General features: G+C 40.2%; 1 protein-coding gene across 5 annotated transcripts in view; it reads left to right on the forward strand.

The window, feature by feature from the left end:
• The window catches only part of FEZ1 (fasciculation and elongation protein zeta 1), a 55,649-nt gene that overhangs the window by 9,865 nt on the left and 22,362 nt on the right, over window positions 1-23,422 (forward strand). The window contains exons 2-4 of one of the 5 annotated variants that reach the window (XM_072156595.1): window positions 6,872-7,012; window positions 14,351-14,711; window positions 20,824-20,923. In XM_072156595.1, coding sequence (XP_072012696.1) covers window positions 14,404-14,711; window positions 20,824-20,923 — 408 coding nt within the window. In that variant the 5' untranslated portion in view covers window positions 6,872-7,012; window positions 14,351-14,403. Of the gene's footprint in view, window positions 1-6,723; window positions 7,013-14,350; window positions 14,712-20,823; window positions 20,924-23,422 lie in introns of those variants that run through there. The other 4 variants (XM_072156598.1, XM_072156597.1, XM_072156594.1 and 1 more) reach the window with 4 other exon arrangements.

Here is a 23,422-nt window from a genome sequence, read left to right on the forward strand (position 1 = left end):
TGGAGTCACACTTTTGTAGTTGGTATTAACTACATTACAGATGCGGCAGGGTTTGGTTGTGGCCCTTAACTGATGGATTTTTGGTTTTCCAAGCATGTGCCATTGAGATTCATGCTACAGAAACTCATAACATCACTACTTTTTCATTCAGTATGTGAAGCCCAAGCACTCATTTTAATGCAAAATTTTTTTAGTAAACAGGTAATTCCACTATTGTGTTGCTTAATGTTTCAGCCAGACGGCCATTGTCAAATGCAGGAGAGCAGTGGGCAGTAGGGTTAGTTAGGGAGAGTAGTAACTAGTGGTGTCAATATTAAATAATTCTTTATTTATATAGCGCACACAGATTACCAAATAAGTCCCTGCCCCCACTTGGCTCACAATCTAATGAACTACCAGTATGTTTTGGAAGAAACCCACGCAAACACAGAGAGAACATACAAACTCTATGTAGATGTTGACCCTGGGACTTTAACCCAGGTCCCCAGCGATGCAAGGCTGTAATGTTAACCACTAAGCCACCATGCTGCCCCCCAAATCAGTACAAACGTATACACATAGTGCAGTAACATTGTGGCTCTTCTCATACCATATTGCTGCAATACATTGATAAAATCCTTCAAGATCTGTTGTTAATAGGGTCGTGACATTTCCATTGTGAATAAGAAGTATTTTGGTGGTTGGATTTCTGGCAATGAAAGGGGGCAGTGAGCTCTTTGTACCAGACCCCTGCTCTGAACTGATCTGCATTCCTATTTCCAGTATGTGATTCATGTTTCCTGTATTAGTAAACCTCATTATTAGAAACGCTACAGCCTCTGCTAAGAAGAAAGCATTTTATCAGAATCATGTCTACACTCATATGGTTTTTTATGAACTGCATAAGTAAATTGTCCAGCATTAACCCTGTTGTGAGAAGAACATTTTTCTTTGTCTTTTAAGCTGGAGAGTATTTTGGTAACATTTATAAATTGTCCCTGTATTTTCCTAAACAGTAAATAGGTTATTTGTGGGATGAAATTTTCACCATAATCAATTTGAGTTACCCATTTAGCTTCAGAGATCCGGTATTGTACATATTGTACTATGTAGGGTAGGACGATATAATGTCCCACATTTACTAAGGGACGTGCTCCAGTTTTCTGTCAGGGCGCGTTCACACGTTGCGTTTTGGTCACATTTTCATTGCGTTTGAAACGGATATGCAACAGCTGATGAGAGGTGATTTGCCTAATTACATTACCGTTTACGTTTGTAAACGCAATGTTAATGCATGCGTTAATGCATTGTTAGCGCATGTGTTAACATCTGACTTACGATGCGTTTTGTAAACGGAAATGTTAACAGTGATGTAAGTAGGCAAATCACCTCTCCTCAGCTGTTGTATATGCGTTTCAGACGCAATGAAAACGCAGGTCAAAACGCAACGTGTGAACGTGCCCTCAGCTCAGACTTTGCACTTTCTTTCCAGTGCAAACTGCTTGCACATGTATATAAGTTGTGTCCGAGACTGCATTTGTGTTGCAGCTGCACTATACTGCACTGATTTGGGTGTTCCGGTGCTCAGTCGGACCCTGCGCCACATTTATTATGCAGAGTCTGACAGAATAGTGTTGCACGCCCCATGTTAAAGGCACACCAAAAAAACTGTTTCACTCTGTCGGAGCAGTGCAGGGGGTGCCAGATTCAAGAAGAACGGGCGCCACATATCAAGAATCTGGTGCCCTTGGCATACTGCACAGGCAAACTGCACATAGTGTAGTAAATGTGGACCATTCACTCAGCAACACAGTATCAGGCTTCTGTCCATGATAAACCAGGGACACTTACTCATTTGTTATCCTTCTAAAATTAAATTGTAAAATTATGCTAATGAGTTTGAAGGACTTCTGGAGGTGTTACCAGAGCCTGTGAATGCTCCAGGTTCACTTCCCTCTCCCACCATGGGAGGGAGGCAATCTAAGAGCCTGTACAGCTGCAGCATGAAAGGTCTCTGCTTACACCCCCCCCCACACACTTCTGGCTCATTACCATCATTTTTAAAATTGAATTTTACAAGGAAGGGGCCATGAATAGCAAATATAAGAATATTAGCACAGCCACAGTGCCTGGACCTATGAGTAAGCGTCCCTTGTTTATCAGGTTGATTTTGATGGTAGATTTCCTTTAATATCACACCAGAGGTAAGGAGCTATGGAGCAGATTAAATAATTCAGAGATCCAAGAACACAGCATATTGAGGGCACTCCCCAGTGCTCCAGGTATGGTTACAATCCTGAAATATAAATGCATTTTCACAGCCTTGCTACTACTAACAACATACACAAAGGTATAGTTAAATAGATCTTCGGACCAAAACTTAAAGGGATATTCCCATTTCAGCGAATTAGGCCCCTTCCACACTTGCGTTTTTCACGCACGTTTTCTGCGCGTGCTTTTGACGTGCAGAATTTGCATTGCACTCTGACCCATTGTAACCAATGGGTCTTTCCAGACTTGTATTTTTTTTCACGCACACACGAGCGTTTTTTTTAACGCACGTTTAAATCTCGACATGCTCTACTTTTGCAAGTCGCGCGCGTGAAAAACGCACCGTACAAGTCTATGGAGACGCATCAAAAACGCATTGCACTCTGAGACACTTGCAAGTGCAATGCGTTTTTCACGCATCAATAGCCATAGAAAAGATAGAGCTCAGTCCTGAGTCCATCCAAAAACGCATTGACATTGCATTGAAAACGCGCGTGAAAAACTAAGACTCTGAATAAACTCTGACTGAAAACTGATTGCACTCTGATGCAAAAAGCGCGTTTTTCACTGACCAAACTCTGATTGCACCCTGATCAAACACTGACGTGATCTGCAACTCAAGTGTGGAAGAGGCCTTAAAGGGAACCTACCACCACGAATCTACCTATAAAGGTAGATCGGGTGGTAGGTGAATGTATGGGACGTGAGGATAGCCCTTTTTAGAGCTAATCCTCACGTCCCCGCTAGCGTAGAATAAACTTTATTGCCCTAATATGTTAATTAAATTAAGCGGCTACCGGGGCGTGGAGTAGCCGGACACGAGGCTACACGGCGCGGCTACTCCACGCCCCAGTAGCTGCTTTCCCCCGCCTACCCTGTGATCTTCGGCGCGCAGCTCCTGGCAGCTGCGCGCCCTCGTCCGAGAAGCCGGAGTTCTGCGCATGCGCAGTAACTCCGGCCTCGTTCCCGAGATCGCGCATCTTGGCCGGAGTTACTGCGCATGCGCAGAACTCCGGCTTCTCGGACGAGGGCGCGCAGCTGCCAGGAGCTGCGCGCCGAAGATCACAGGGTAGGCGGGGGAAAGCAGCTACTGGGGCGTGGAGTAGCCGCGCCGTGTAGCCTCGTGTCCGGCTACTCCACGCCCCGGTAGCCGCTTAATTAAATTAACATATTAGGGCAATAAAGTTTATGCTACGCTAGCAGGGACGTGAGGATTAGCTCTAAAAAGGGCTATCCTCACGTCCCATACATCCATCTACCACCCGATCTACCTTTATAGGTAGATTCGTGGTGGTAGGTGCCCTTTAATGTTATTGTTTGGATGAAGAAAATTTATACAATTTTCTAATATAGTTTCTGTATCAATTTCTCAGTTTCCTGGATCTCTGCTTGCTGTCTTTCTATAGTAAGCTTCTATGTTTACTTCCAGTGGACAGAATCTGACCATGGTCACACAGTTGCACGGCTCGTTATATCACAGAGAGTAATCAGAGACGTGTGATGTAACAAGATGTGCTCCTGTGTGACCGTGGTCAGATGTCGGTCCGCTGGAAATAAACAATGAAACTTTCTATAGAAGCACTAGACTCACGGCAAGCAGAGATCCAGAAAACTGTGAGGAAAGTATACAGAAAGTAAAATTGTATATATTTTCATCATGCAAACAATCATATTCATTTGCTGAAATGGGAATACCCCTTTAAGTGTCTGCTGACGTCAAAAATTGCTGTTAGAATCTTAATTAAAAGGGTGTGTCACGACAGTAACAGAAGTATTCTGAATTTCTTCTGCAAGGATACAGCATTGTGTCATGATTTACCTTTGAGGTGGAAGGTAAATGGCATTCCGTATATATTCGAGTATACGCCGACCCGAGTATAAGCCAAGACCACTAATTTTACCACCAAAAACTGGGAAAAACTATTGACTCGAGTATAAGCCAAAGGTGGGAAATACATTGGTCCCAGCCCCCCCCCCAGTATATAGCCAGCAAGCCCCCATTAGTATATAGCCAGCCAGCTCCCAGTAGTATATAGCCAGTCTGCCTCCATGTAGTATATAGCCAGCCCCCATGTAGTATACAGCCAGCCAGCCCCCAGTAGTATACAGCCACCCCCTAGTTGTATACAGCCAGCCAGTCCCTAGTAGTATACAGCCAGCCAGCCCCTCGTAGTATACAGCCATCCCCCCATGTAGTATACAGCCAGCCCCCCATGTAGTATACAGCCAGCCCCTATTAGTATACAGCTAGCCAGCCCCCAGTAGTATACAGCCAGCCAGCCCCTCGTAGTATACATCCAGGCCCTAGTAGTATACAGCCAGCCAGCCCTTAGTAGTATACAGCCAGCCAGCCCCTAGTAGTATACAGCCAGCCAGCCCCCAGTAGTATGTATACAGCCAGCCTGCCCCATGTAGTATACAGCCAGCACTTTAAAAAAATTAACTTAGTGTGCGCCGGCCGGCTGATAACATGCTGGCTGTTAAAGAATACAGAAGGAAGAAGAGGAGCCGCGGGGAAGAAAAAAGACTTGTGTATAAGCCGAGGTGAGGTTTTTCAGCAAAAAAACTCAGAAAAACTCGGCTTATACACGAGTACTAGCTGTATGATCATATAAGGACTGTGTTGCTGGAGCCCGTCACGGCTATATACCACTATTACCCCATTTTGGCTGTGTGTTCTACCACCTGATTTAGATTGTGCCGAGTGCTGTTCTACTTATCTCTGTTTTATACACGACTATATACAGTATATGAGAATACAAGTTAAAGGTATGTTTACACTTGAATTGTGGATTTTTACTCCATTGTAGGATCATAAAACCGAAAATTAGGACAGTCCTAGATCCATCACATTATAGAAAGCAACAAGAACAAACTGGGCTCTATTGACTTGATGTCATTTTACTGAACAAATAAAATTTGTATTCTGTGCTTCTACTTTTTGACATTGAAATCTGTTATACAAGCTAATAATGGAGCCTTAGGCCAAATTCACACCTGCTTTTGAACATTCACCAATATCTTCTATCACTTAAACATTCCATTCATATCAGGGGATTGTTAATGGTTTGCGATAGTTTTTGCTTTCACAGCTTCCGTTTGTGTTTCAGTTATTTGAGTGGAAAATTGAACAGGAGCTTTAGCACTAGTTTTTTTTATGTCTCAAGTAACAGAAGAGTTGCAAAGAAGCATTAACGGAAGCCATTAAAAGTCAGTTGAAATCAATGGACATTTTAACAAATCAGTCAGCCTTCCATTATTATCGTTTTAGTGATAGAAGATAATCATGACTGCAGATATACGCAGATATGCACTTATACACAGATGTGAACATATACCAATTTAGCTCAAATAATACCATGGACTATAATCTGGGTTTGTTGGGTGGACTATGATTTCTAATATCCTATGTACGGGCAGTCCTCGGGTTACGTACAGAATAGGTTTGTTTTTAAGTTGAATTTGTATGTAAGTTGGAACTGGTATATTTTAGAATTGTATACAAAAAAAACAATTTTGTAACCCAGTTGCAATTGGATCTTCAAAATTTTGTGCTGTCATGGGAACAAAGATTACCAATACAGCTTCATTACAGACACCTAACAGCTGATCATTGCAGCCTGGGACTAAGGCCGCGGTCACACGTTCCGCTAGCGTCGTTTCCACACTGAACATGTGAACGTGGTCTAAAGTAAAGCATCCAGAGAGCTTCACCAGAAGTCACAGTGGGCAGAGAGGTTCGTCTGTTATTAGGGGTTGCTTGTAAGTTGGGTGTTCTTAAGTCGGGGACCATCTGTAATTAGACTTTATTGGCTCTGGTGTTATGTGTTATTCAGCTTGTGGTTGAAGTTTTGCTTTTGAAATCTATTGATAATTAGCATGAAAAAATATGATTTCACAGGACTGCACATGTTGCATAATTTAGATCAGGCCTAAAAGCAGGGTTTGGTGGGGGCCTAACATAAACTTTAATACCTGAATGAATTTTATGTCAATGTAACAGACATACCCAGGATAACCACATTATTATAAGACTCTAATAACCCAGGTCAAACATTCCACCAGTATCCAGGGCCATATGAACAGCAATTGTTTATTCTGGCGTATATAAAATATATGCATTTACATTTTTTGCTCTATGACTCAACACTCAGCAGCACCATCAGATTATCAGTTGTTTACTTAAATACCTTTTGTTGTTTGACGGACAATCCATGTGTTATTATGTTTTTACGGTTACGTTGTAAGTATTCTGACTTTCATGCTACAACATTTGAATAAAATTCTTATTGAACTAAAAAAATATATATATAACAGCTCTGCATTTTATACTCTCAGAATAAAATTAATGGTCCTCCCAGTACTGCAGCGGCTTTCTTATTGAGGACAATTGAGGCTGTGATTACAGTGAATTAGACTCATCTCACTGGTTCTATCTGCAGCTATTCATGCTCCTGCCTATCTCTGCCTGCCCTGGGAGTGACTATAGTCTTGTCAACAGTATTGTGGAGGGAATGAATATTCATGAGCAGCTGAGGCAGGGCTGTGCCGCTGGATTGCTTCTTCCGAGCAAGACTGAGCCATCATCATCACCGTTGCACATTTTATCTGCTTTTTCCAGGGAGTGCTCTGGAAGCAGGCAGGATCTGACGAGGCTGGAGAAGATACAGGGAATAGGATGCTGAGCTAGGAAGGACCACACTCCTCTGCAGTCTTTGTCCTGATGCTGAGAATCTGGTGACTGGACCTGTGATCTCTGCAGGTGATGATTCTGTCCTTGTGCTGCTCTTCTTTGCCCTCCCCTATCTCTGCAAATGATCCTTCATCATTTGTGTAAAGCTCTCTATATCCAATTCCAGAGTTGCTTTGGCTGAATTCCCTAGAAACGTACTGCTTCATAGGGTGTCCAGCTGCAAACCAGGGCCCCGTATTCATTATAATAGTATTTGAGAAGTACTCATGGCGGTATTGTGTGTCACACTGTGCCACCGGTCCTGGTGAATAAATGATGTATTGTTTATTCACTGGATAAACAGAGCATGAATGTTGTTTGCATCAGAGCTTTGATCCTATGAATTTTACTACTGAATCGTGTGATGTAATCTGACCTGTATTCTAATATGAGACATATACATGGGATACATGGGTGTTGTATAACGCATGATGAGCCCTGTTCTAGCAGCAAAAAGGCAGGACCAGACAGGTACACAATCCAACCATTATTTACTCCTCACACTACATGATTCTTTAGCTCCAGCCAATTTTCATCGTTAACCCCTTGGGAAATCTTTCTGAATGATGGTAATGAAAATGTAATAGTAATCTGAATAAAATGAAAATGTACACATGAGCACTGAACTGAATGTATTTTAAATGATATTTTATTTGCTTATACACACACCGGGTTAGGGACTTGGCCTTGATGAAAAGGCATTGCCATATTGTTGATGATGTAGATGGATAACGTTGTAATATTTACTGTATTAATGTTTTGACACATTTATGTAATACAGATTTTTATAGTTTTTTTTTGCAGATTTCTTTTGCACTGCAGTCAGTCAGCAGTCTAGGCCTTTCTATCCCTCCATTTTTCTATTCACTGAAACAAAACCAAATTGCTTTTGTAGCATTGTAAAAAAGTTTTTTAAGTCCAAATGGCGGCCTGTGTTGCATACATAAGTCATATATTTTATTCGGATATAGCCAAATTTAAAGGAAAAATTTATAAAACCCTCATATTCTTAGTTTTTGTTAACAAGTGTTTCCATGGTACGATTGCGCTCATGAAACCTTGCACAGATAAAAGGTTCTGCAGTCACATAAACTTAGCTTTTTTGCACATTAATTTGTTTTCAGTTTGATCTGACACGAATTTCACATAATGTGATCAAAATGAGTCCTGATACCCTGGCTGACAGAAAACTCGAATTTATATTTTATGTATCTTAATTACAGGCAGTCCCCGGGTTATGTACAAGATAGGGTCCGGAGGTTTGTTCTTAAGTTGAATTTGTATGTAAGTTGAAACTGTATACTTTATAATTGTAGATCCAGACAAAAAATTTTTTGGCCCCAGTGACAATTGGAGTTTAAACATTTGTTGCTGTAATGGGACCAAGGATCATTAATAAATCTTCATTACAGACACCTTACAGCTTATCATTGCAATCTAGGACTATAGTAGAGCATCCAGAGATGTTCACCAGAGGTCAGAGGGGTCTGTCTGTAACTATGGGTTGTCTGTAAGTCTGGTGTCCTTAAGTAGGGGACCGTCTGTATTTAATATTTTCAACTAATGAAAACATTGACTTGATGAAAATGACTGCACAACATGTGTCTACTGTAGACTATATATTCCATTATTTCACTAACACATGGCCAATAACTTCCCTATTATAGGTTGGACAGATTATATACTCGAGTATAAGCCTAGTTTTTTCAGCACAAAAAATGTGCTGAAAACCCAAACTCGGCTTATACGCGAGTAAAAAAATGTAGGTTTTACCAGGTTTTTGTGGTAAAATTAGGGGCCTCGGCTTATACTTGGGTCGGCTTATACTCGAGTATATACGGGTAACTGTTTTCTTCATTAATGCTTAATTTCTGTGTGACTGAAATATTGACCAGTAATAGCCATTTTGAGTTCAAGAACTTTCCTTGCATAGTGCAATACTGCATGTAATATGATGATGAAACACTTTAGCAGATTTATATGCTCATGATGCTCTTTAGGCTATCCACAGTGGCAATGGTGAGTCTGAAATGTTGAAAGACTTTGAGAGAAGCCATTAGGGTAAAAAGTATAAGGCCTATGGAGGCCAGAGTTTTGGTAAATGGGAATGGTTTATGAACAGACTGACTGGGCCTTAGGGAAATGAAAAGATAGAGTTGGAGATTAATAATTAGAATAGGAAGACATTACTAATTAAAAAATTAGGAATGTCATCATAAAGGAGGGTTAACAGACCCTCCTCTGTGATGAGATTGCACGAATGTTACACACAATTTTACACAATTTTTCACTACAGTTTTGGAGCACAAAACAACTTTTACAGCTTCTTATGATTAGAAAAGTTCCTGTCACACATTTGTGTGATGACTTGTCTGTATATCTGCTACCTTATCTTATGTAGAATATAGAAGAAGAATAATCACAGTGTGATCTTAGTAGGCAGAGATGGTGCAGATTCTAGCTGTCCATGTGATGTCATGCTAAGCCATCATTGAATGAGAAGCAGAGCAGAGTAAAAGAGAACTCTAATGATAAATATAATATTTGATCAGAGCAGACAGGAGACTAAACTGCAGGGAAATACAGTAGGTGTCTTTATATTATGTGCATGGGGTGCAATAATAGAAAAGATTTTTTTGCTGGAAGGCATCTTGAAGATAAATGGTGGGATTGCTAGCAATGTTTGTAAGGTGAGGGATAGTGTTAAAGCCTACAGAAAGAGAGTAAGTGTGTAAGAGGAAGATGAGAATGAAAGAAAATATAAAGGTAGGGAGGAACACATTAGGGCACGTGTTTATTTTTTGTCTTAGTCTGTATTCATCTTTTTGCTGTCTTCTTTCTTTTTTCTGATACTGTTCGTGGCGCCTAACACAAATATACCCATTGTGGAGTTTTCTGCAGTTTTCTCAAACGTAGAAAATAGTGTGAAACTGTTTCCTGAATATTTGGAGACTTTTTGCATCTTTTGTTTTAAAAAGTCACAAATTCACCGGAGACCTAAACTCCTCAAACGCCAGATGTACCTATAAGGAAAAAACACTAAAATACATCTGACCAGCAAAAAAGCGAAAGAAAAAAAAAGCAGCAGCACAAAGACAGAAATGTACTGCATTATGTAATGTTAGGAGAGTGACTGTCTGTATTTCAGTTCACACTAATCTCCCTCTCCTGTGTAAATATGTACATGGAACACAGCAAGAATAAGTTCTGTAGTTCCAGACAATGGTTTTTACAAAATGCTACACTGCCAGAATGTATTACCCTTGTACTCAGCTCTGTCTGGATGAACACAGCTAAATATACATTCCCTTCCCTGCAGCCCTCAGGGGATAAACTTTTTCATAGTGTATGTCAGGACATTTAAGCATTAGACATGTGCTGACATTAGCCCATAAAGGGGCGTGAGAATGTTCTCTTCCATTAGGAATCTCCTTATGAAGGTAGATCTGATGGTAGATTCCTCATTTTGTCCTCAGCCCTAAGCTGTCCTTGTTTAATCCTTGTATATTGGCAAACTTCATATTGTCATTGAGGGAGATTTATCATATGCCAGCACTCCTGGTTGCAGCCACGTCCCCCATTGTCGTACATGTCGAATCAAGAAGCTTAGGCCTCCTTATGTATCCGGCGAGGAAGCAAGTAAGACTACACCAGGTCCAACCTTGCGCAGTTTAGCGTAAAAAATAGCAACAGAAAGTTTTACTAGTTTTTCAAAAGAACGCAGGCACTGGGCGGGAACGCCCCTCCACCGGCAGCTGCGCCCTGCTACGCTCTCTCCACTGCGTAAGAATTTGTGATTATTTCACTGCTTCTATGCCAGAAAACTGGCGCTTAAGCAGTGATAAATCTCCCCCATTATCTTCATAAAATAAGTTATTGCCAGAATAGGCTGCCCCACCTACTTTTACATCCTAGTTACCCTCCTGATCTTGCTTATAAGTTGCTCTGCATCTGCACTCTGCATCTTTATGCAAAGCAAGCGAGCGTGTAGCCTCTGCTGATAATTTGCATATAAGTAAGATAAAGATTTTATGAATTTTGCCAGTATACAAGGATTAAACAAGGACAGTTTAGGACTGAGAACAGAAGGTGGAATCTACCTTTGGATCTAAGGAGATTCCTGATGGTAGATTTAGTAGATGGTAGATGTTTGGTAGATGTTCTTTGACACTAGATATTACCAGATTAAGGTTGTGGAATGTACCTGCATTATGCGTTTTTTCTCACCTTGGATTTGACTTTTGGCCTACAAAGTGTGAGTAAAAACATTGGAAGCATTTTGTGATGTGTATTAAAAAGGACATAAAAACTAATCATTAGATTTCCTCTTTATTGACCATTAAATAGTAACTGTAAAGTTACTTGACAAAAAATAGTTTTAGCACAGCTGGAAAGAGCCTTTGCCAACAATTCCAATAAAGCTTATATCATGCTTCTGGCTTTTTCCTATTCTGAGATATTAGTGTGGTTGGCGGATAACATTTAATCATGGGAAAACCTCTATTAAGGAAATCTACCACAAGATCAAAGATTGTATACCAAGCACGCTGTCAGGCTCCGTGAGGTTGTGGATCCTCTGAACCACTGCGGACGATGGCACAAGCCACTACCTGGGACCGGAGTCTAAGTGGCACCCGGTTTTCACCAGAGCCCGCCGCAAAGCGGGTTAGACAAGCTGCGGCGTGGTACCACCAGGTCGTTCCACAGGCGTGACTTGTCCGCAGTGGCTGCCAAGGTCGAGGTACTGAAACGGCAGGCAATCTCGTAGTCAGGGACAGGCAGGAGGTCAGGACAGGCAGCACAGGATCGGAGTCAGAGACGTAGCAACAGGTCAGAGCAGGCGGCAAAGGAGCGATGTCAGAAACGGAACCAGGGTCACAACGGGAATTCACAAGAAAAGCACAAGGTATCAGAAAAGCTTTTTCTAGGGCGCTAAGCACGAAGATCCGGCATGGGCTTGCAGGAAGAGGCAGGCTTAAATAGATTCTGCAAAATGGCCAGCGCCAATTAATGGCGCGCTGGCCCTTTAAATTTTGAGAAGTGACCAGCTTGGCGGAAGGGAGGGAGCCGGGGAAGGTAAGCAGCGTTGGTGGCGCGCTGGCGGGGGCAGAGAAGCACGGGATATGGGTCGCGGGACCACCCGTGACACACACTCACTTGTTGGTTCGTACCCCCTCTGGCAGGATCCACTTTTCTTTAACCGTCTTATACCCTGTTTTTTAAGAATAAAAAGCTTTAAAAATTATGCAAATGCATTCCATTTAAAGCTATGGAGCCCCTCAGGCTCATTTGCATAATTTTAACACCTTTTTTTGTAAAAATCAAGGAATAAGAAGCTAAAGAGGAGTAGATCCTGCCAGAGGGGGCATATAAGTGTTCTTGGTTTTCAATCCTTTTTTTTTTTTTTTTTTTTTAAATATTTGAAATTATTGCATACAAAAAGACAAAGGCGAACAGGGATAAAGGCTTTTCAGTTATACAGTATCTATATAATCACATTTTTATTGGTTTTCAATCCTTGATCCTGGTGGTAGATGTCCTTTCAACTTCATGTATATTTCAGAGTGTACAATCACTCTGCACCTTAATGTAAAGTTGCATTATAGTGAAGGTGAAGGGTTTTTTTTATTGAACAAAGAGGGCACACAACCAATTTATTTGTTATTTATTTTTATCACAGGGTTTGTGGCACTTTTGTTTGTATTCACAAATGAAACAGAAAGGTTACAGATGAAGATACGATTATTGGTGCAATGTAAAAGAAAATGGGTCAAGGTTTGTCAAATGTCACACAGGAAAACCCACAAAACTATGTTTTTTTCTGTATTTGATCAAACTGTGTGAATAGACCCTTAGGACATTCTCAGGCTTCCACATGCTGGGAACACTTGTGGTTATAATTTCCTGCCTACATGTAAAAAACATGCATTCTGAAAGGAAAGTTTCTCTTTCAAATGCAATAACATAGAGTGACTGTAATTGGTGAGTCTTCCCATGGTCTTGTGTTCTTATGTTGGGCAGACCCTACACAGGTTATGGAGGTCAGTTCTTACAGTGCTAAGCTTTGTTGTGGTGTGACCACTAACAGCACAAGTTATTTTACTGCACTGATATAAGAAAGGAAATGTGTGTACAATACTATGCAGCAGGTTTAGAGGACATCTATCACCAGATCAAGGATTGTAAATCAAGCACACTGACTTAATGGTGTTTGCCCCCTCTGGCAGGATATTCTGTTCTGTTATCTTCTCCTGCCCTTGCTTTTAAGAAAAAGGGGCTTTAAAAATTATGCAAATTAGCCTGAGGGGCTCCGGGCTCCATTAATTCCTATGGAACCTGGAGCTCCTCAGGCTCATTTACATAATTTTAAAAGGTTTTTTTTTCTTAAAAAAAACTAGGGCATAAGAAGCTAAAGCTAGAGCAGATGCTGCCAGAGAGGTTACACACCATTAACCAGAATGAAGATTGACCTCGACAGGCAGTCACTCACACATGGGCATGTACTCTATTGCATGAAAACAAATATAAGTGTTTATCGTTTATTTTTTATCAATACAAAAAATACAAAGTAAATGAACAACACAGGAATCTAAATCAAATCTGTATGTTGCGTCACACCCATTTCCCTCAAAACAGCAACAATTCTATCTTCCACATAGTTTTTTTTAGAAACTCAGCGGAAGGTTGTTCCAAATTTCTTGAATAATTAACCACAAATCTGCAGTAGATTTAGTATTTTTTTGTCTTTTCGTGTCTCCCCAGACAGACTGAATGATATGAAGGTTATGTTTGTGGCCATTTCATGATTTTGCACTGAAGATAGTTATTGATGATGTTTGCTGTATCTCTGAGCCTTTGTCCTCTTGCAGAATATATTTTTCCTATTTTTCAGCAAGTTTCCACACTTGAAACTTGTATACATTACTGTCTATTAGAAAATTGGATGGGGTCCCCTTTTATAAATAAAAATATGAATATATTTTATGTTATATATAGTGGTTAGCATTACAGCCTTGCAACACTGGGGACCTGGGTTAATGTCCCAGGGTCAACATCTGCAAAGAGTTTATATGTTCTCTCCATGTTTGGGTGGGCTTCCTCCGGTTTCATCCCACAATCCAAAACATACTGGTTGGTTGATTAGATTGTGAGCCCCATTGGGGACAGGGACCAATTTGGCAAACTCTGTGCACCGCTATGTAATCTGTGTGCCATATATAAATAAAGAATTATTATTAATACCTTTTATAAACCTTCCACTATAGTCAGTGTTCTCACTATATATATGTATATTTGACATCAGATATACATACACGCTTCATTTACAATAACATATATTAAGTACTCCTGTGTTTATTGTCAATACAGGCAAACTGAAATTGAAGGTGTCTTCTCAGCCTCCACTCCTGAGGTGCTCAGAGATGGAGGCCCCGTTGGTGTCTCTGGATGAGGAATTTGAAGATGTCAGATCTTATTCTGAGGATCGAGAAGACAAGTCAAGGAGCATTTATATGTCACCCTCCCGGCATCTAGAGGATGCTTCCCTTTCAGAGCTAGAAAACTTCAGCTCGGAGATCATCAGCTTCAAGTCTATGGAAGACCTTGTCAATGAATTTGATGAAAAGCTGAATGTTTGCTTTCGTAATTACAATACCAAAACGGAGAACTTGGCTCCTGTAAAGAATCACTTGCAGATTCAGGAGGAGGAGGAACGACTCAGAGATGAAGAGTAAGTGAAGTCTTTATTGCTCCATCCATGTTTGTGCAAATCACGTATTTGTCACACATTCCATTAGACCTTCTCTGTTAAGTCTTTCAATACTTTCATGTAGGTATTCAGGTGTTCAGTAGAAGTTTTTACATATACATAATTTTTTTTAATTGTCACCTTGATGTCCACAACAGCATAAAAAACACATGCAAAAACTGCAGGAAAATATGAGGTTTTTTTTTACAAATACGAGTATGACACTATTTTAGCTGTACCATAGACCCCTACATTTGACTATAACCTTTTATGCAAGTTTACCATTTTTAAGGTTTCAGGCCCACAATTCCTATATTTAGGTTCAGAGCTTCACTTGGATCCATTCTTTGAAATGTGGTTCCAGTTTATAGGTCTGGTACAGTATTAGATTTCCCATTAAATGGACCAGCTTTTACATGACTAAACAAATAGCACCCTCTTCTATGTTTAAACTGGCTGTTTACCTATGAAATAAAATAGTCTTCAAAGTCATATGAAAGTTAGAAAAGTGTCACTTTATGAGGCTGGGGGAATCACTCTCATTGGAGATTGTGATTGTGTGTTCTTAAACCAGTGAAAGACCTAGACATATAAGTTGCAGAGAAAGATTTCTGACTATGTCTTTGGGTCTGTAGCACACAGAATGTGTTGTGGGGTGTTTTTGAAAGATACAATTCTAAAAAGCTACAATAAAGCCCAAATAAGGGTGCCTGATTTGGCACTTCCCCTACAGCCTCTAAACTTGACTCACTTCTCTGCTGATTTGGAATTTTAGAAAGGACATTTCCTTTCTTATATGAGTGCAGTTAAATAATTTATTCTGTTAGTGGACACACCACAACAAAACTAAACACTGTAAGTAAAAGATGAGAACGGACCACCATAACCTGTGTAGGGTCTGCCCAGGGTTTAAAGATGATCTGTTTTCTCCTATGTAATGGGTGTATTCACAGATGCAGTTTTCCTATGTTTTGGCACTTAGTTTTTGGCTTAGGACGATTCACCAGGTTTTAAAATAAAACCCATTATTAATGTGATAAGACATTGTCGGATACAGTAGAACGGATGTAGGGAACAGGTGGCCATCCAGATGTTATGCTATGTACAAGTCATATGGGGATTGTATCTTTTCAGCAGCTGTAAAGCCACAGGTTGTCCATGTCTGTTCTGGACCAAAGCAGTGACTCCTGACCTGGCAGAGAACCAGTAGCACCAGATGTTTAATTTAATACAAACTTTATCCTAAATACCGTATGCCAAGTACTAAGAGACCCTGCAATGTTTTACACCCCGGGTGTGGGCAGTGCAGCTCTGCTCACATATCTAGATGTCGGCACTGTTTGTGATTTCTGAGCAGCACCCTGAGACTTTGATCTGATTCATTCTGTGATGCTGAGGATCATTGTTATGGGAAGTTTGCCCCACAGCCAGCTTCCATTCTGCATCATTTATCTTTCCACGGAAACCATTCTTTAGTAACCCTTGACTGGCTAAGCATTATTTAGTTGGTGAATATCCAATAAGTATAACATTGAAGTCTAAACAAAGCATAAAATATGACTATTTTGTGCTAATTTTTATGTGAATTTAGAGTAGATGTTTTATAGGTAAAAGGTTGAGATTTCATATAGAAGAGGGAATTCTATGAAGGACACTACATACCCTACCTGAGGAGGCTAGTAGTTTAATGGGGTGAAATATTGTGACAGTCCTTTTAAAAAGAAGAAAATCATATTTTTTGCTATATATATTTCCTAGATATTGCTGCATAGCACTGTATAATATGTACTGTTGTTTATGCCTTTTGCTACAGTTTATTTTCTGACAATTTGTTCTAGTTTGGCCAATTCTTTCCCTAGACAATTCAAGTCAAGTTGACTGAAGTTTTTGGAAAATTCTCAAAACAAAAGCATCTTTTTTTACTACAGTGAAAAATGCTGGGTCAAGAAAAAACTTGGATAAGGAATAAACTAAAGAAATCCTGGTTATATAGATTTATTTTCCTGGGCTGAACAGAAAACATCTGACCCCTATACATTTAAGCAGCTCAAAATGTTACATTTTTTTGGCATTCTGTATGATGTGAACTCAGCAGCAATATTTTAGGTTGTTTTTTGTGTGGGGGTCGGGGTGGGGGTGGGGGGTAATCTACCAATACACATCTATTAAAAGTTTTGTTCCACTTTCTTGATATGTAAAATGTAGATGGAGGATAATGTGATCGTAACTGTCCATGACCAGTATACCTTCCAGGACCTTATGATATTATTCCTAAATACAATATTATTGGTCATGCACAATTAGAGATCAGAGGACCATCCTTCTGCTGCCAGTTTTGGACTGGAATGAGGTAAAAGGCATTCGTTTTACTTCACATTTCAAGAAAGTGTTTAAGAGATGTGTATTGGTAAATCAGCCAATATCCTGTACCCTACACGTTAAAAAAAATATAGCAAAATGGCAAACCCCTTTATTCCAAACTCACTTTTGCCTCAGCCCCGATAACAAGACTTTAAGATCTTTGAAACAACTAATCTTTTACAGACCATTGAAAGACCACTGAAATCATCCTGCCTTTATGGGCAGCATAAAGTGCATGCCAAGTGCCTCTTACATTGGAGTGTTGATACTTTTGTCAAGATTTTGCCACATGGAAAACTACCGTATATCATAGAGGAAAAACAAAACAAAATGGCACATGACATTTGAATGTGCATCAACCAAAATAGTAAAGGCCTACACTAGAGCCCCTACAACAGCTCATGCCCCATGATGGGCCATATTTAGCAATGGTTTCAACAGTGTAAAGTTAGACAGAATTATCCATTGCCAAATATTTCAATTTCTAATCAATCTTATATTGGTTAAGACTGTCAAATAATATTTTGCACCTCCTAAAAGTTGGTTTAGTTTACAACAAAAATGAATAAAATAAGCTAAAATAAAATAGCAGTGGCCCAGATCTTTTAAACTGGCTGTGAAAGTTTTCTCTCTAACACTGCACTGAAAAGAACATCTGTGGAGCTTACACATATATTTAAGAAGTGTTTGAACCAGTTTTGTGACATGGCTGCACTGTGTCAAGAAATGTGCACTTAAAGGGGCACAACAGAATTGTGTCGCACGCTGTATGTTAAAGGGGCACCTAAAAACAAGTTGGTGCATAAAGCCAAAACAGCACAGGGTTGGCCAGATTATTGAAGACCTTGCACCAGTATTCAATAATCCGGTGCACCCTGCACACTCCAAAGGCAAACTGTACATAGCTTTTGATAAATCTGGCCCAGTGTATGCTAACTGCAATAAACCTGCATTAGTTGTAATTTAGATCGGACTTCTGTTGGTGTGTAGAATTGTAGATGACACTCAAGAACTGACAAAAGAAATAAATAATATTACTTTACTGACGCAAAATGGGAAAGACCAAACGTGCATAAGACTCTCTGCAGGTAAGTCTATACCTATATGTGGCCTCACACAATGCTGCCATTGTATACTGTTATAGCTGATGTAATGACAATTATAAGTGACAGATTGAGCTGTGTGCCACATTTGATTAGTATTAACCTGGTTATGGCTCCACTTGTGGTACTCTCAGAGGCACTGCATGATCGACTTAAAATTATTATGACACATAGTAGAAGTCTTACTTGTGAGACAGAGAAACTGATAGATAGTGGAAGAGTGCATGCTGGTGGCTCTACTCCATTTATTGGTCCAGAATAACAGTCCTACACACCGTGACATGGGCGTTGCAGAGAGCTACAAAGTTCCATCACAATTCTACGTTTTTGAAAACACAGACTGTTATCCTGACAAAGGAAACCATTGTTCCCGAAATGTATAGGATTGCGAGGAATCTTTGTTGCTTTATGTGGCATTAATATTAGGTTGGACTGTTTTGCTGGACAATTTGTGGCATACGTCCGCCAGCCGGGGCTCTTCTCCTCTCTATCTGTTTCTCCATTGTACACTGCATCCCCAGACATTGCATGAAAGTGGAAGATCAGTCACTACAAGTAAGATTTCTACTATGTCTCATACGTCATACTCAGATGTACTAATCAAATGGTGTGTACTGCTCATTAGGTAGAGCTGCCACTTACACTTGTCAGTGCTTCACCTAAAGTGGGTATGGAAAGTGTTCCTATCCCTTAAAATTATTCACTCTTTGTTTTAGTGCGGCCAATTGGTAAGATCAAAAAAGTTTTTTGCTCATTAATGTAAACTGAAATGTAAACAACTGAACTATCACATGGTATATAAGTATTTAGACCCTTTGCTCAGTATTGAGTAGAAGCAGCTTTCGAACAAGGACAGCCATGAGTCTTTTTGTGAATGATGAAACAAGTTTTTCCCAGCTGTATTTGGGGATCCTCTGCCATTCTTCCTTGCAGATCCTTTCCAGTTCTCTCAGGTTGGATGGTGAACATTGGTGGAAGCCATTTTCAAGTCTCTCCAGAGATGCTCAATTGGGTTAAGGTCAGGGCTCTGGCTGGGCCAGTCAGGAATGGTCACAGAGTTGTTCTGAAGCCGCTGCTTTGTTATTTTAGCTGTGTGCTAAGTGTCATTGTCTTGTTGGAAGGTGAACCTTTTGCCTAGTTTGAGGTCCATAGCACTCTAGAAGAGGTTTTCCTCCTGGATATCTCTGTACTTGGCTGCATTCATCTTTCCTTCAATTGCAACCAGTTGTCCTGTCCTTGCATATGTAAAACACCCCATAGCATGAAGCCGCCATTACCATGTTTCACTATTGGGATTGTATTTGCAGGTGATGAGCAGTGCCTGATTTTCTCCACACATGATGCTTAGAATCAACGCCAAAAAGTCCCATATTTGTTTCTACAATATGTTTTGCAAGGAGAGGCTTCAGTCAGCACACTCTGCCATAAATCCATGACTGGTGGGGGGCTGCAGTCATACATACCGTAGGTTGTTTAGATTGTGAGACCCGTGGGGACAGGGACCAATTTGGCGAGCTCTAAGGAGTGCTGCGTAATCTGTGTGCGCTATATAAATAAAGAATTATTATTGTTATAGTTCACTTTGTGAACTTTTCCACTCTCCATACTGCATCTTTTGAGCTCAGACACAGTGATAATAATAATAATAAAAATAACAATAATCTTTATATAGCGCCATCAAATTCCGTAGTAATTTACAAATCATCTTGGGGTTTTTTCTTTACCTCTCTCACCAAGGCTCTTCTCCCAGGATTGCCTAGTTTGGCTGAATGGACAAGTTGTGGTCATCCCAAACTTCTTCCACTTAAAGGGCATCTAGCACCAGAACAAAGGATTATAAACCGGCACACTTGTTTTACAATCCTTCATCTTGATGGTAGATTTCCTTTAAGGATTATGGAGGCAACTATGCTCTTAGAAATTTGTAACCTTTGGCAGATCTGTGCCATGCTACGATTCTGTCTCTGAGCTCCTTGGGCAGTTCCGTAGATCTCATGATTCTCGTGCTCTGACATGCATTGTAAGCTGTGAGGTCTTATACAGGTGTGTGCCTTTCCTAATCAAGTCTAATCACTTTAATTAAACAAAGCTGGAAACCAATACTTCATTGGGAACCATCTCAAACAGGATCAGAAGGAAATTGACAGAATGGGAGATAAATATGAGTGCCACAGCAAAGGGCCCGACTACTATTGTACATTAATGGGCAAAAAAAAACATTCTGATCTTACCAATTGGCTGCAATGAAAGAAAGAGTGAAAAATTTAAAGGGGTCTGAATACTTTCCGTACCCACTGTATAACAGTATACACAGTGGGAATTGTGCGAGGCCAAATATAGATATTCACTTACCTGCAGAGTAATCTCAGCATAGGTGGATATTATTTACTACATCCAGATACGGTATGCTTTTTTTGTTATGGTATATAGTTCTGCACTATATAATGACAATTCCCTTATAACAGTTTTAATTATGTAAGTAGACTGAAGGTCATCCACACTATACACAGTTTCTTTCTGCTGTTATGTGCTTTGACTATTTACTGGTCTCTCCATAAGATTTCTGGGCACTGACATCATTGTCTCCAGGGCATGGCTGTTCTTTACTGACTAGTTTCTTCCATTCACAGAGTCTGGGATGCACTCACTGACAATTACATTCCATTAAATGGAGAAAAATGGAGAGAGCATAGTGAAGAGCTGCTGAATGGTAACATGTCTGACACTGAGGTATTCAATCATTTCTCCTTTTATTCTTTCTGTGTAGTACATGTTTTAAAAACTCCAATATGCAATAATGCAGAAATTTTGAAAGTCAAAATACTTTTTGCATTCTTAGAAATATTTTTTATGGCAGAGACCACAGAAAGAGTTTGTATGTTTTCTCCATGTTTGCGTGGGTTTCCTCCTGGTCTTCCGGTTTCCTTCCACACTCCAAAGCATCCTGGTAGGTTGATTAGATTGTGAGCCCCATGGGGACAGGGACTGATTTGGCAATCTCTGTGCAGCGCTGCGTAATCTGTGTGCGCTATATAAATAAAGAATTATTATTATTAAAGAGCAGAGATAACTAATATTGGACTGCATGAATCAAATAAATAATAGAATCATATTTATTTGACTGGGATCATCATGGAAGCTGAAGATTTGGTAATATATGTTTAAAAATACACCTGCACCGACAACTTTAGCTGAGTACTTCAATTTATCTATAAAGGTTCTCTTCTGTGAGATGGTGCTGGTGGAAAGGTGCAGTGAAACAGTATAGACCTACAGTATACTAAAATGAGCATGAGTGTCTTGCAGAACAAGTCCAAAAAAACAAATGCTAATGCTTTTACTGTGTTAAGTAGAAAGCAGATGTCTCTATGAGCCCTGGTAAAGCTGGGTACCCAATCTACAGTGTCTGAGATATATTACAATGTGTGTAGAGCAGAGGAGCCCTGGCCGGTGGCTCAACTCCGATACACTCTGTGTAAGTACCTGCTAGCTGCTTTGTGCCTTTGTGAAGTGACGTCACTTCTGGCAGGTCCTTACACATAGTGTATCAAAGACGAGCACCTGCCGGGGCACCACCGCGCTATATGCATGGTATTACACCTTGGACAACAGATACCTAGCTTTACCAGTAGACATCTGCTTTCTACTTAACACAGTAAGAACATTAGCATTGGTTTTTTGAACTTGTTCTGCAGGACATTCATGTTGGTATTAGTATACTGCAGATCTTTCACTGTCCTCACTTATCCCTGATCCACCTTCCCCATCTTACACAAGAGAGCCTTTATAGAAAGCTTGAGGTACTCTCTTCAGCTAAAGTTGACGGAGTAGGTGTAATTTTAATCACATATCATAGCTCGCATTAGATGTACTTTAGGCTGGGTTTGCATCACACCAGCGATGACCCCAGTGTTATACTGGGTCATTTAGTATTTGGTAATGCAGCAGGATTTGCTATTGCCAGGTTAAAGAAATTCATTGTATCCATTTTAGATGTGTATGTTTTCTATGTAGTGGATTTTTTTTATTATGTAATGAAATGTTTTAATTCCAAACATTGATATTTTTATATCAAATTATTTGTTACCATGACCACTCATAAAACAAAAGGGGGGGAAAGGAACTAGTTATGGAAGTTATAAGGGTGGGAGGTTTGTCCTGTTGGAGAAAATTTCAGGTTGTGGGAATTTTCTTCATGAAATATCTCTTGAGGATATCCAGAAGGTGGGTGTTTATAGGTCCAAGAATAAGTGTGAGATATACCAACGTAATCAACTTCCTTGATGGGGAAGTAGTTTGAGGAAGAGAATGTTGTTGTCATGCTTATGCCAAGCTGAAATGTGTTCTAGGTTGCTGTGGTTGGTACATAATTATAAGGGGTGGGGCAGTTATTAACAATTAAAGGATAAAAGTAAAGTTAAAATGATTTTACCAAATTTTCTAGATGTGATTCCCTCTTTGAAAACAAACAGAACAATGTCTACTTGTGCTGCTCAACCTTTTCTATCCAAAGTTGTGGCATTTTCTGTTCTGAAAGTGTTTGACAAAAATCTTTCTCACCAGAGCTGAAGTGGGTGGAGATTAATGTCTGTCTGTCTATGCCCTCAAGCTGAGGCCAGTTACCTTGCCCACAGATCCCATGATGCCTTATATTCTCTCTCAAAGTAATTTAGCATTAAATCCATTTAGTTTCCTACAAGTAAATCCACTGAACACTGCACAATGCACATATAGGATGTATATGGTGACAGCCTGGCAGCTTCCATCACATGGAGGAGCAGGGAAAATGTAATAAGGGGTAGATATCATTAGTAAAGTCTATAGCCTGTGCTGTGTATGCCCTAAGGGTTGATAGCTTATCTGCACAGAGCTGATACTGCCGATGACAAGGTGGGGGAAGGGCTGCAGCATGAGGCGAGGAGAGAGGCTGTGCTTTAAAATCACAGACTGGGTTTGAGGAACTGATAGGGAACAGGGGAGATCTTGTACATCACATGACCTCCTCCCCTGTGAGCAGGGAGCAGCAGCCCCTCCCTTCCCATGAAACCCAAAGAGAAACTCATAGGGCTTATCAGCACATGGAGAGGAAGCAGCTACTGCAGCTCTGAGGGAATCTGATGGGGTATAGCAAGGAAACTGCTGCATTACAGTTACTCTTTAAGGTACTTATTTGTATATGTTGAATGTGCAGTGTTCAGAAGCTATTTCTCAATTATTAACTTACAGAAT

The sequence above is a fragment of the Engystomops pustulosus genome, chromosome 6 (assembly GCF_040894005.1).
Source record: "Engystomops pustulosus chromosome 6, aEngPut4.maternal, whole genome shotgun sequence".
Classification (NCBI taxonomy): domain Eukaryota; kingdom Metazoa; phylum Chordata; class Amphibia; order Anura; family Leptodactylidae; genus Engystomops; species Engystomops pustulosus.